We start from the raw sequence: 14,740 nt of genomic DNA, 5'->3' as shown, positions 1-14,740 counted from the left end.
CTACCAAGGATTCCTGTTAGGGTTCTTGGATGTCTCACTTGAAATAGATGGACCCTCTAACCTGGAGGGAGGCAAAGACCTTCTAGGTCAGCCAAACCAAAGATAACAATCTTCCAAGGAAATAGGTGTGGGCAGGATATGTGGTTTTGAAGGGCAGGATTTACAGACTGATGCAGTTGATTTTTTATGAACAGTCTCATACAGTGGAGAAGAAACTGCATTCCAGAGTCCCTTAACAGGAATTTAAAAGTACAAACATGTTATTGATTTCCTTAAACTCAGGTGGAGAGGAAAAGTGAAGGATGCCCTTCTTATTGCTAAGCTCTATGCAAACGTATTTTTCAAATGCACAGTAGGAACAACTATGTCCTTAAGGTAATCTAAAAGGATTATCTCTTCTCTTCTGATTCTGAGAAAGAGAATTAGCCACAACAGTAACAGAGAGTGCTGCACTGCTCTTGTTTACCAAACATTCTGCAGGGGCAGGCGGCCTTGGCAGCACCAGCCTTAGCCCAGCTTTTCCAAAGAAAATGTATGCACAGAGGCCTATATAACCTGGGTAAGATAGTCACCCCCCAAATCCTCTTCTGAGAATCCATTACAGGCTAGCTACTGTCCAAGTTAAGGCTTGTAAAACATCTGGAATAGGTTTAAAAAAAATTATGGAATCTTTTCTGCATCTGTTTTTGCACTAACTAACCATTGTAATTATTGGTCTAACAGAGCGTTACGAAGGAAGGGTACCTGTGGGGTCCCCGGCTAATCGTCACCGGAGCACAGAAATTCCTTCTGTCCTTCAAGTAATGATTTTCTCTCTAAAAAAAGTAGAGGCCAACATGGTCTTAGTCTCCTCTATAATTACAGTAATCACCTGTCTGATGATATTCTAGGCCTCTGAGGCCAGTAGAAATAAGGCGACTGTTTGAAACTTTAAATTTTCAAAGTCGTTGCATGATCTGCTACTTCATGGCCACTGCATGTAAGTTGTAAAGTATTCTCACTACTCTGAGACCTCTTTCACTAGACCTCCTTCGCTAGCCAAAAAATGTATCCACATGTGTCCGTTCCAATGGCAGATGAGTTTATGTTACTTTGAGCCTAGAATAATATTTTGCCAAAAGAATGAGAAGAGTGAGACCAACCCAGGATGTACTTATCTCTCTCAGATTCACTTTTAAATGGTCATGGGTAAGGATACCGCTTTCAATGAAAAATCTACCCATTTCTCTCCTAGATGTATATATAGTGCAATTATGAAACAGAACAGTTAAGTAAGGTAGCAGGTAGGAATAAGACAGAAACTCAGATTCTGTGAGAGAGAGAAGTAATTTTTGACTTTTGGCCTTGTTAATGCTCGTTTGAATCCTTTCACGTGTATGTGGCTCAGTGTCTTCATTTCTTAGAACACCACAGGGACGGCACAAGCTTTGTAATGTAAATTGGTACTTCTCTAATGTATGTTTGAGAACTGGATCATTAGAGCAAAATCAAGTTTTCTTTGATTAGAGATATTAATCTTGGCACCTGTGCATTTATATTCACAAATAAACATTCTAAAGATGTGAAGTTTTCATGACGTAAGCCAGGAAAAAAGATATTGGTGTAGGCTTTAGGGTTCTGGAAGATTGCAGAATGCAAACTGTCATGAAGCCAACTTAATATAACTGTTTCCTTTATGCTCCAAAGATTCCCTGGGGACTTCACTGCTTACATACAGGAAATAAGGTCTGTTCTGATACAAGAACTCGTTTTTCACAATGTAGATGACTACAGAAAGTTGCAGTACAGGAAATGTTACAAATCATACAAATTCTATATTTAGCTGTAGACAAATAATATTCCTAAAATAATGAGAAAATCAGGAGATGATCTAGAGTTAATGATATGCACTCAAATCCAGAAAGAAGACCTTGAGAATAATTCCGTAAGTATTTCATGATACTGTTTTCAAATTTATTTCCTTGTTTAACCAAACAAGTTGCTCAGTTTACTAATCATATACGTGCCTCACAAAGGCTAGTAATTTTCTTGACATTTTCGAAAGTCTGTACTGATAATTCTTTTCTTACCTAGTATGAAAAATAACCATAACTGACTGCAGAAATCTGAAAACACCATTTTTCCTCTGTCAAACTATTCGCCCAAGATACACAGATTTGGGATATTTTCCCTTAAGGGTTGGCCACTGAACAAAGAAGTAATCTGAAAAGTGGTAAAGAATCTTTCCGGAAAGGGATAAGGTTTCCACTCTGCAGATGCTTTCAACGTAGACAATGATCACTTTCTTTATTCCTAGTATCCCAAGAAGAAGGGCAGATGCACAGATAGGAATACATGTTCCTGGTCCATTACACAAAACCTAAAAAAAAAAGAGACAAAGAACTTTAAAAGTAAAGTTCAAACAGACAGTACTAAGCCAAATATTTGGTAAGTTTAGGCCTTTTCCATCAGAATAGTCAAATATTAGAGAAATTCACAGGTGAGTCTAAGTTTTACATTACAATTCTTTGTCACTCACTAGGACCAATTACACTATACTATCAATTAAGACTCATCCCATTTTCATATCAAGTAACCCAAGCAACAAGTTTCTCCTTATTTTTATGACTTAAGTCATATACTTTTTTTTTCTTAACTAGGTACAGAATCCTTTTTAGTTAAACTTTTTTGGTGAGGCAATCGGGTTAAGTGACTTGCCCAGGGTCACACAGCTAGTAAGTGCCAAGTGTCTGAGTTCGGATTTGAACTCAGGTCCTCCTGACTCCAGGGTCAGTGCTCTATCCACTGCACCACCTAGCTGCCCCTTAAGTCATACACTCTTGTCTGGTTGCAGGATTAATTTTAAAAATTGGAATTTAACATGCTGGGGAAAATACTTCTTAAAACAATGAAATCTGTACTTTGTTGGTAAAAATATAATTTTCTAAAGGGGAATTTGGAAATTATCATTAGAACTGTCTGGCTTTCATCCAAAATTTCCTTTTCAACAAATGGAGATTGAAAAACACTACCTAGTTAATGCTATTTAAGACTTTGTTTAAACCTGCAGGACTTAGCTATCTCCTTCTGAAAATCGAAGGATTTTAATGCTTCTTTAAATTCTATTATTTTTTACAGAAGGCCTTGGATTGATGCGACAATAAACTTACTTGGTTGTCTTACCCAGCTGAAGAATAAGCATTTTCAGATGTACTTAACTGAAAATTCTTTTATAATTCTCTTAAGGAAATGAAAGTATATTTGTTTCACAGGACTGTTGTGTGGATTTTTGGACGGAAAGGAATGATATTAGGTACTATGTATTAATTGATAATTGGCTAAAGTAGTAAAAATGAATATGTGCTTGATCACATAAAGCATGAAGCAGATTTCTTGTCTGTTACACATACCACCATACCGCCATTTTGTCATGATGCCACTGTGATATCATCTGCATGGAATGCTACCTGCAGCTATAGCCTCTACCTCCTCCTGAAGCTCAAACTTTGATTTCTATTACCCTGGGCTCTGACTGGTGAGCATTCTCTTTATTTTTCTTTCCCTGGTCTTTGGACATCACCTGTCTTTGCAGAAGGTGGCATGTGAGCGGAGCCTTGAAGGCAGCCATGAAAACCAGGATACAGAGAGCAAGAGGAAGAGGATTCCATGTACGGGGGCAGGCGGTGAAAAGCAATGGACTAAGGAGAAGGAGAATTCCAATGCAAGGAACAGAAAGTCAACCAGTGTAGCTGGAACATAGAGTATGTGAAAGAGAGTAGAGTACAAAGAAGATTAGAAAACTAGGAAGAGGTCAGGTTGTGAAGGGCTTTAAATGCCAAAGGAGTGTTTACATTTGATCTGGGAAATAAGAGGGAATCACTGGAGTTCAGAGAGGTAGCCAGGTGGGATAGTAGATAGAGCCCTGGGCCTAGAGTTCAAATCCAACCTTAGACACTTAGTAGTTATATGACTCTGGACAAGTCACTTTAAGTGCTGTCTGTCTCAGTTTCCTCAACTGTAAAATGGGGATAATAATAGTACCTACTTCTGTGTTTTTGTAAAGATCAAATGAGATATTTGTAAAGTACTCAGCACAGTGCCTACACATAGTAGGTGCTTAATAAACTTTTGTTCCCTTCCCTTAGTAGAATGGAGGACTCTCCAGTATTTCTGATAAAAAAAGACCAGATGATATTTTTTCCCTCTTCTCCAAGAGAAGAGAAAAAGATTTGAGGGGAGAGTGTCTTCTCCTACCTCATCGTGTGGCTAAAGCATATTCTTTATAATTTTTACAATATTCACTTTCAATTGTTTTCTTGTTCTTTCCATTTACATTGTTGAGGGCATTGTGTATATTGTTTTCTTGGTTCTGCTTACTTCACTTTGTATTAGTTCATATTAAGTTTTTCCATGCTTCTTTGTATTTATCATATTCATCATTTTTTTTTCAGTGAGGCAATCGGGGTTAAGTGACTTGCCCAGGGTCACACAGCTAGTAAGTGTCAAGTGTTTGGTCTGAGGCCGGATTTGAACTCAGGTCCTCCTGACTTCAGAGCTGGTGCTCTATCCACTGCGCCACCTAGCTGCCCCCATTCATCGTTTCTTATAGAAGAGTAATGTCCCTTTATCTTTATCTACCACAATTTATTTTATGGGCAACTAGGTGGCACAGTAGATAGAGTGCTGGGGTTGGAGTCAGGAAGTTCAAATCTGGCCTTAAACATTTAATCACTGTGTGACCTTGGGCAAGTCACTTAACACTATTTACCTTAGTTCCTCATCTGTAAAATGAGTGGGAGAAGGAAATGGCAAACCACTTCAGTATCTTTGCCCAGAAAACCCCAAATGCAGTCACAAACAATCAGACACAACTGAAATGACTGAATAATAACAACAAAACCCACAATTTATTTAGGTATTTTCTAATTGGTAGGCATCTACTCTGTTTCCAATCAATCAGTAAACATTTATTAAGTGCCTATTATGAACTAGGCACTGTGTTAAGCGCTGAAGATACAAAAAGAGGCAAAAGACAGTTCCTGCCCTCAAGGAGTTAAGAATCTAATGGGGGAGACATCATGTAAACAAATATATACAATGCAAGCTATATATAGGATAAATAGGAAATAACAGAGAGAAGGCACTGGAATTAAAAGGGACTTGGGAACACTTTCTGTAGAAGGTGGGATTTTAGTTGGAACGTAAAGGAAGACGGGGAGGTCAGTAGTCAGAGCTGAGGGGGGAGAGTGTTCCAGGCATGGGGATAGCCAGAGAAAATGCCCAGAACTGAGAGATGCAGTGTCTTGTTTGTGGAACAACCAGAAGGCCAGTATCATGAACCGAAGAGTATGCATTGGAGAGTAAGGTGTAAGAAGACTGGACAGGCAAGAGGGGGCTAGGTTACGAAGGGCTTTGAATACCAAATCAAGCATTCTGTATTTGATCCTGGAGGAAATAGGAAGCCAATGGAGTTTACTGAGTAGGAGGATGATTAGATCTGTGCTTTAGGAAAATCACTGTAGTGTCTAAATGCAGGATGGATTGGAGTGGGGAGAGACTTGAGGCAGGCAGATTCACCAGCAGGCAATTATAATAGTCTAGGCATGCGGTGATGAGGGCCTCCATCAGGGTGGTGGCAGTGACACAGGAGAGAAGGAGGCATATTTGAGAGATATCACAGAGGTGGAAGTGACAATCCTTGGCATCAGCTTGGCTTTTGGAGGGGGGGGGATGTGAAAGATAGTGAGAAGTTGAGAATGACTTGTAGGTTGTGAGCCTGAGAAAGGATGGTGTTGCGCTCTGTGGTAATAGGGAAGGGGGAAGGTGTGTTTAGGGGGAAAGATAATGAGTTAGAATACTTGAGGGAACATCTATATATGTTCAAATCTGCTAATAAGAAGACAGGAGTTGGGGTGGAGAGGAAGAATGAACCAGGCACTGAATTCACCAAAGAAGGAAGACAAGTCTTGGAGTTGGTGGATAACACCCACCAGCATCTGGATTTGTTGATAAATTTGGATAGTGTGAACCTCAAAAGAGAAGCCATTGCAGACTGATGGTGATAGAGGTAGAGTCTGGAAGTGGTAATGGGGAGAAAGATGTATTCTGACTCTCCCAAATCAATCAATGTGTTTTCGTATGCTAAAGTGCTTGTTGATGATTTAATTCAGAATTTTAAAAAAATGAAAGAAGTGGGTCACAGGCAGAACCTTGAGAGACATTTGTAATTAAGGGGTGGGAGGATGATGAGGTCAGAGAGTGAGGAGGAGAAACATAAACATTAGTGTGCAAGTCATGGGATCTAGCTGAGGAAAGGATATTAAGGAGGTAGTTGGTGATGTCAAATACTGCAGAGAGGTGAAAGAAGATAAGGAAAGGGGAAAAAAAAGCAATTGGATTTAGCACCAAGATTAGTGATTTTTGAATTCAAGAAGTTGAGGAGTAAATAGGTGGTATGGAAGTTGATATCCTTTCTGACTAGATTGTAAGCTCCTGGAGTTATACATTTTAGTGTCTGTTAACTGGGTAGACTAGTACAGTGCCTATGGTTGTAATTCAGCAGTTATCTATCTACCTATAAAAAGATAACTAATAAGGTGATATAGACAGATGTTTAATGAATGGTGCAAATATAAGTTCTATTGAAGTTCAGAGGAGGGAGAGCTAATTGTGGACTGGAATGACTAGGAAAGGTTTACCTAAAGAGATAGGCCTTAAGCACTAGGAAGAATTAGTCAGAGTGAAGGGATGTAGGCTGGGAGAAAGACGAAAGAAAAGACATTAAAGGGGAGAATACAAAAGGCACTTTCAGGGACAACGGACAGACGAGTCTGGCTGGAGGGAGGGATTTGGCTCTGGGAGCAGTGGAAGATAAGGTTGGAAAGTAGATTGGCACCAGATTATGGAATTTTTGTTTGCCAGGAGCTGGGTCCCAGTCTCAATCACGTACATTGTAACTTACATTCTTTTAACGTCATCTATGAGCTCACGAGGATTTAAGGGCAAAATAGTAAGCTACCAGATATTTTTTTTCTAAGTAGGAGGCTCTTTTCTCATCCCTTTTTCTCTTAAACAAATTCTGTAGATGTGTTTTGTTTTTACATTACAGACATTTACAGATGCCATTTGGGGAGAGATCTCTTGTAACAACATAAAACAATTAAATAAAACTAACGATATCGTGACCCCATCTGAAAATGCACACAATTTTCCACATCTGTTGCATGTCCCACCACCCCTCTCTTTTTATTAACAAAAATCTATTTTCTCTCCTACCTTCAACTTCATTAAAAAAAAAAGAGGAAAAAAAAGCAATAATACATAGTTAGGCAAAACAAATTCCTTCCTTGGCTGTATTTAAAAATATGTGTCTCAATTGGCATTCTAAATCTATTGCCCTTCTTTCAGATGGTGAATAGCATGTTTCATCATTGGTGCTGGGGAATCATGGACGGATGGTTATTGTATTGTTCATATTTCTTAAAGCTTTCAAAGTTGTCTTTACAGTTGTTACTGTGTAAATTCTAATGGTTCTGCTCATTTCCTTCTTCATCAGTCTGTAAAAGTCTTCATCATCATTCATTTTTATAATATTGTTGTTATGGTAAAAGTTGTTTAGGTTTGGTTTACTTCCCTCTGCACTAGTTCCTATGAGTTTCTACATATTCTCAGAAATCATCTATTTCCTCATTTTTTATAGCACAATAGTATTTTATCACTCATATATCACAACTTAGCCAGTTGATTGGCATCTCTTTAGTTTTCAGGTTTTTTTTTTTTGCCACCACAAAAAGAGTTGCTCTAAATATTATTTAACATTTAAGACAGTTTCCTATTTCTTTTTTTTTGGACATATGCCTAATAGTAGTATAGCTTGGTTAAAAGGCATGTACTGTTTGGTAACTTTTTGTGTATGATTCTGAATTGCTTTGCAGAATGATTCCGTCATGGATCCATCCATTCATGGATCCATGAACGGTGCATCAATGTGCCTGTTTTCCCAAAACCCTGCCAACATTTATCATTTTCATGTTTTGGTCATTTTTGCAAATGTGATAGCTATTACAACATCTCAGATTGCTTTAATTTGCATTTCTCTCATTGGTAGTAAGCTGAAGCATTTTTTCCTATAGATAGCCTACGTTTCTTTCCTTGAGGAGGGCCAGTTCCCATCCTTAGACTATCAATTGAGGAATGGCTTTTATTCTTAAAAATTTGAATCAGTTCTTTATGCATATTGGAAATAAGGCCTTTGTCAGAGAAACTTGCAAAGATTTTTTCCCCATTTAATTGACGTATTTGTACAAAAAATTTTTAAATTTTACGTCTTCAAAGTTATCCATTTTCTCTTCTGTGACATTCTCTATTGCTTGTGTGATCGTGTATTTCTCTCCTTTCTATAGATTTGATAGGTATTTTTTCCCATGTTTTTCTTATTTGTTTATGACATGACCTTTTATATTTAGGTCAGGTAACCATTTGGACCTTATTTTTGTATGAGGTATAAGGTGATGGTCTAAATCTGATTTCTTTCATACTGCTGTCCAAATTTACAGCAGCTTTTGTTGAATAGTGAGTCCTTATCCCTGAAGATGTGGTATTTGTGTTGCCAAGTACTATGGCATTAGATACTTTTGCTTCTGGGTCTTGTATAACTAATCTGTCCCACTGATCAATTTTTTAACGAATATAAATTGTTTTGAGAATTATGGTTTTATAGTTCATAGTTAATTATTTCCTATGACATTCTTGACCTTTTCTGCCTCTATAAGAATGTTATTATTTTTATTTTTTTAGTTCTATACAATTGTCCTTTGGTAGTTCAATTGGTATGGCATTAAATAAATAAAGTAATTTGACATTTTTACTGCTGAATTACCTATCCATGAGCAATTGATATTTTTCCAGATTTAGGTCTGTCTTTATTTCTGTACACAACGGGTTGTAGTTGTATTTATATAGTTCTTGTGTGTATTTTGGTAACTAAACTCCCAAATATTTTATACATTTTGTAGTTATTTTAAATGGAATTCCTCTTTCTAGATCCTTCTGTTGGGTTTCATTGGTATTATACAGAAATGTTATAGAATAGAATAGAATGTTATAGAAAAATGTGAATTTATCTTATAATCTGCAAGTTTGTTAATGAGAGAAATGATTACTAATAACCAACATCCTGGGGAGATTCAGAGCTCTCCCCTTCTTCCAAAGTCCTGATTTTAAAAGCTCAGTCTCTTGAAGGACATTGCTGATAATGAGACTGGACTAACTTTCTTATTCAAGACCCCACTCTGGTGGAAGCTATTGTGTTCTGCTCCCGTATGGGTGTTGACAGTTGATAGTTTTCCTAATTGTAAGCCAATCTTGTACTCCGGGTATAAAATTCAACCTCGTCATAGCATATAATCCTTGTGATACATTGTTTTAGTCTCTTTGCTAATATTTTATTTAAAATTTTTTTTGTATCAATGTGGATGAACATTAGGTGTTTAGTTTTCTTTTTCTCCTGAGTTCATGTATCAAAACCACAAACTGTGTCATAGACGGAATTTGGGAGAATGCCTTCTTCTGCTATTTTTGCAAATAGCTTGTATAATATTGAAAATAATTATTCTTTGAATGTTTGACAGAATTCATTTGTGAATCAATTTGGTCTTGGAGTTTTTGACTTTGGAAGTTTATGGTAAATTCCCTGTTTCTCGATTTGTTAATCTGGGTATTTCATATTTTTGCAAATATTCATTTATTTAATTTGGCAGTTTTATTTGGCATATAGTCATGCAAAAGAATTTCTAATAATATTCTTTATTTCTTATTGATTTGTTATGAATTCTACTTTTTTGTTTTCAATACTAGTAATTTTGTTTTCTTCTTTCTTTTTTAAAAAAATATATTAACTTATGGTTTATTAGTTTTTTTTAAGCTCCTATTTTTATTTATTAATTCAGTGAGGTTTTTTTCCCCCCAATTTTGTTAATCATCTTGATTTTCAGGATTTTTAATTTGGCTTTTAACTGGGGTTTTAAAATTTGTTTGTTTTTTATTATTTTTAGTTGTATTCTCAATTCATTGATCTGTTTTTTCTCTTTTTCGCTAATAAAAAGGAAAGATAACTTAAGAATTATAGGATTACCTGAAATCTATGACCGAAAAAAGAAACTGGATATCATATTTCAAGAAATTATTAAATAAAATTGTTTAGATATATTAAAATGAGGACAACATGAAAATAGAAAAAAAACAATACCCCACCAATTACCTCCTGAAATAAATCCCAAAATGAAAAATTCCAGGAATGTCACTGCCAAAATCCAGAGCTTCCAGACAAAAGGCAAAAAAAATACTACAAGTAGCCAGAAAGAAAGAATTTAGATATGGAGGAAACACAATCAAGATTGCATAAAATTTAGCAGCTATCACTTTAAAGGTGTGGGGAACATGGAATAAGATACTCCAAAAGGTAAAAGATAAAGGTCTACAACCAAGAATAACATACCCAGCAAAACTGAGTATAATCCTACAAGGGAAAAAATAGATCCTCAATGAAATAGAGGACTTTCAAACATTCCTGATGAAAAAAACCACAGCTAAAATGGAATTATGACATACAAATATCAGAGTCTAGAGAAAAATAAAAAGATAATTACTATTGAACAATAAGAAGAGACTCTGTAAGGATAAACTATTAATATTCTAATGGGGCAGATGTTAAAAGTTTTTTCACTTTTATCTAAACTGTCAAAATATGACAGAACATTCAGTTTTATGTAGAAATTCATTCAATTAGAGATACAGATAGCATCAGGAAGAGGGATTATAAGAGCGAAGATTATGAGGATTCACGATTAGTTATAAGCAAAACAAACTTTAAGCTTGAGGAGGGGGAGGTGATGGTGAAGAGAAGGTTAAAAGGAAAACGAAATAAACAGGGAGTAGAAGAATATGGAGAAGAAAAAGTATAAGAATAGGATGGAGGAAAGAAACAATTAACTATCATAACTTTGAATGTGAATAGGATTAACTTATCTCTAAAACAGAAGAGGTTACTACAGTGGATTAGAAAGCAAAATCCTGCAACATATTGTTTATAAAAAACTCACGTGAAGCACTCATACTGTTAAAATAAGTAGCTGGACCAAAAGTCTCAGCTGAACTCAAAAAAAAAGCAGGGGTAGCAATTATGATTTCAGATAAAGCAACAGCACAAATAGTTTTAATTACAAGAGATAAAAAGGGAAACCATATTTTGCTGAAAGTTAACACAGACAATAAATTGATTTTGATACATAATCCACATATGAACCCAATGGCATAGCTTCTAAATACTTAAAGAAAAAACTAAATGAATTACAAGGAGAAGTAGACAGTAAAACCATAATAGTGGGAGATCTCAATTTATTCTTATCAGCCCTAGATAAATCTAACCAAAAAAATAATCAAGAAATTAAGGACTTGAAGAGAATTTTAGGAAAATTAGATATGATAACCCTCTGGTAATTGCTAAATGGAAACAGAAAGGATTTTATAGATTTCTCAGCTATATATGGCAGTTGTACAAAAATTGATCATGTCTTAGAGCATAACAACCTCACTACCAAATACAAAAAGCAGAAATATTATATGCATCCTTTACTGAATACAATGCAATAAAACTTATATTAACTAAAGGGCTGCTGGGGGAAAAAGTATCAAAAATCATCTGGAAGCAAAATAACAATTCTAAAAGCTGGTGGATCAAAGAACAAATCATAGAAACAACAGATAATTTCATTAACAATAATGACAACAATGAGATGACATATTAACATTTTGGGGTATACCCATAACAGGGAAAAATTTATTTCCCATTCTTTTTCCAAGTTTTTTCCCTCAAAAGAGCCTCAAAGACAAAGCTTAACTCTCATTTCTTGACTGTATGTAAGGTACATAAAGATGAACAAATTAAATTTGTATTGAGATTCTGGGGTGATGCTAAATGGAAAGAGTTCTGCATTTGGAATCACTGGACCTAGTTTCAAATCCTTATCCTATTCCTTACTGCCTATGTGACCTTAATATGTAACCTCTTCATTTGTTTCCTTTGGAAAATGAGAAGGATGGCCTATGTGGTCTTTATGTTCCTTCCAGACTTAAAGGTATGGTTTTATAATTTGGCTCGTAAGGCAAAAGTATTCTGAATTGGTACTAGAGTCTCTCACATCTCAGAAATAGTAGAACATCTAGTTGTTCCCTGGGGACACTCAACTACTGTGAACACATGGAGGCTACAAATTCCCACTGCTTCTCCAATTTTTTGGCAGGGCAAAACTGGCAAATGGAGCAGAGGGGTTGTCAACACCTTCAGGTATTTGTCACTTCTTTCAGGTACTTTTATGTCCCACTTCCTTCTGCTATTTTTGACCTGATTTCAGATTCCTAACATATCAAAGTCTTATAGGAACGATCCTAGGGTAATTATAAATACACTGTCAGATTCATCTCATTTGTCCCCCTTAACTTTGCAAGCTATTATTATTTTGAGCTGAGGAAATTCAGTTTTTTGGTTTTCCTGTGCTCTGTATCAGAAGGTCAAGGTGACAACATCCTGACAAATTGACCTTTTAAAAGATTTTTTTGTTTGTTTACTTTCACTGTTAAGTTTGATGCTATTGGACACGTAATCAGTGGCTTCAGAGAAGGCTATAAAACTGAGTTTAACTAGCGGTTGGCAATTTTTAATATTTTTTATGATAATTAAGGACTACCTTTAGCATGCCACTTAGTTTTGATGGATTAGGAAGGCTTTTCAGAGAACTAAGTGGGAAAACAGTTAACATTTTCAGAGGAACAGGGAGTGTCCCTCTTAAACAGGAAGAATTGGTCTGATTTCAGAGAAGTTATATAACTCCCAAATACTGTCAAGGCCCTGTGTTAAATAGGTAAGTGATATTTTCCTCCTGACCTTTATTTTCTTCTTAATGCATACAATCTTCAAGTAAATACTGGCTGGCAGTTTTTCTTACAGATATTTTTGGTTCATAGTCAACTTCATCAGCAAAAAGGGCCTCAACAGTTTTTATACAGGGTTCTTTAATTTCATAATTTTGAGTAACAGGTCTCCATAGGCTTCTGGGCTTTTTTTTTTATAATACAAAAACACATACACCCACAGAAGTCTTTGGACAAATTAAAAACAAATAAAAGACTTGAATGGAAGCTAAAAACAAACAAACAAACCCCAAACTTGAAGATTGTCGGTTCTTCCAGATCACATTGTTTTATTATGTTTTGGGACATTGGGAACTGGTGACCGATCTACCAACAATGTAGTAGTATGCCTGTCTTTTCACAATCCCTCCACCACGGACTTGTCAAATCTTTTGTCATCTTTGCCAATTTACTCAGTTGTATGTGTCCTTTTAAAAAATCCAAGACAGACATTTCTGAAAGTGACAACTTTCCAATGGAACATGCCTTTTCATGAAAGACGTGCTATATCCTTCCCCTCTGGAGAATGGAAACACAAGACATGTCTGGCTCAGAGTATGAATTTATAATTCATGGACAAAAGTGCCCAGGCTGTTAAAAAAAATCACCCTTCTCTTAAGCTGTGCAGAAAAGTGGATCTATGTGTCAGTTTCTCTACTGTCTTCTATCAGATGAAGAGTAAGACTTAGAAGGATGCTTCTCCGGGTGTAAATACGACATTTGGTCAAGACAAATGAGAAACTAAAGAGTAAACATTTATACAAAAAAAAAATCTAAGGTGGTTAGTGAGTACCTGGAGTGTCCACACTGATCTTTTCAAACAACTCTCATTTTATCAGAACTGTTTCTTTGTATCTTCCTGAATTTTTTTTTTTTTTTGAAACTTTTCTCATACCTCCTGGGCTAATTTCTCTTATAGAATGTTAGCTAGGGGATCTTACATATACTTTCTATGAACCCTTTTTAATTTGCTTTCTCAAAATCTAGGCTGCATGTCCAATTACATCTAGTTTTCCTCACCTCTATCACATAGCAGAAGGTCCTTCCCTGTGGGTAAAAATCAGATCCAGAAAAATTTTTTCCCCTTTTTCAGTTCTTCCACCTTTTGAAGGATGAAATGATCATTAAGGCAAATCAAGAAATTATTAGCTGCTCTGTTCTTTGGCAAAGAGAGAGCTCCAATAGATATCTTGATAGCTGACATCTCCCATCACTACTATATCACGTGCCAGGCTTATAATCTGTTCCCTGAACTCATCTCTTTCCTCTTTCTGGCCAGGTGGTTTGTAACATAATCTGATGGGAAAACTGCTTTTTTCCCCATTTCCAACTATCTTCACTAAATGCTCTCTGTGATACTTTTCCCCCGGTTCCTGAATTTGCTTATAAGTGAGTACATCTTCTTCATATACAAAGGCACTGTGGCCCCTTTAATCTATCCTGCCTTCTGAACAACATATATCCATTCAAAGTCATCTCCCAGGCATGGGTCTTATTGTATTAAGTCTTATATGAGGTCAAATTTGAATTCTTGTGTTAAGACCTCTTGTTCATCTTGCTTTTTGCCTATATTTTATCCATTTGAGACATCTATGACATTTGAGACCAGGGATTTTCCTATAGGGTCCTTTCTTGGACTTTGTCTCCTATCAATTAATGGGTGTCTCAAGTGCAATTCTTCTTATGTTATAGATATGGTTTTTTTTTATTTTTTGTTTTCTGTTTTTGTTTTTAGGCAATTGGGGTTAAGTGACTTGCCCAGGGTCACACAGCTAGTAAGTGTCAAGTGTTTGGT

The 14,740-nt window shown here is 36.1% G+C and overlaps 1 protein-coding gene across 2 annotated transcripts in view; it reads right to left on the bottom strand.

The window, feature by feature from the left end:
• Positions 1-1,920: 1,920 nt before the first annotated feature.
• The window catches only part of ALG14 (ALG14 UDP-N-acetylglucosaminyltransferase subunit), an 87,816-nt gene continuing 74,996 nt past the window's right edge, over positions 1,921-14,740 (bottom strand). For both annotated transcript variants that reach the window (XM_027862619.1, XM_027862618.1), the window contains one exon: positions 1,921-2,359. In XM_027862619.1, coding sequence (XP_027718420.1) covers positions 2,129-2,359 — 231 coding nt within the window. In that variant the 3' untranslated portion in view covers positions 1,921-2,128. The remainder of the gene's footprint in view (positions 2,360-14,740) is intronic.

Source organism: Vombatus ursinus, unplaced genomic scaffold, assembly GCF_900497805.2.
Source record: "Vombatus ursinus unplaced genomic scaffold, bare-nosed wombat genome assembly UNPS02014769.1, whole genome shotgun sequence".
Lineage (NCBI taxonomy): Eukaryota > Metazoa > Chordata > Mammalia > Diprotodontia > Vombatidae > Vombatus > Vombatus ursinus.
This window is presented reverse-complemented; position numbering and strand designations above follow the sequence as displayed.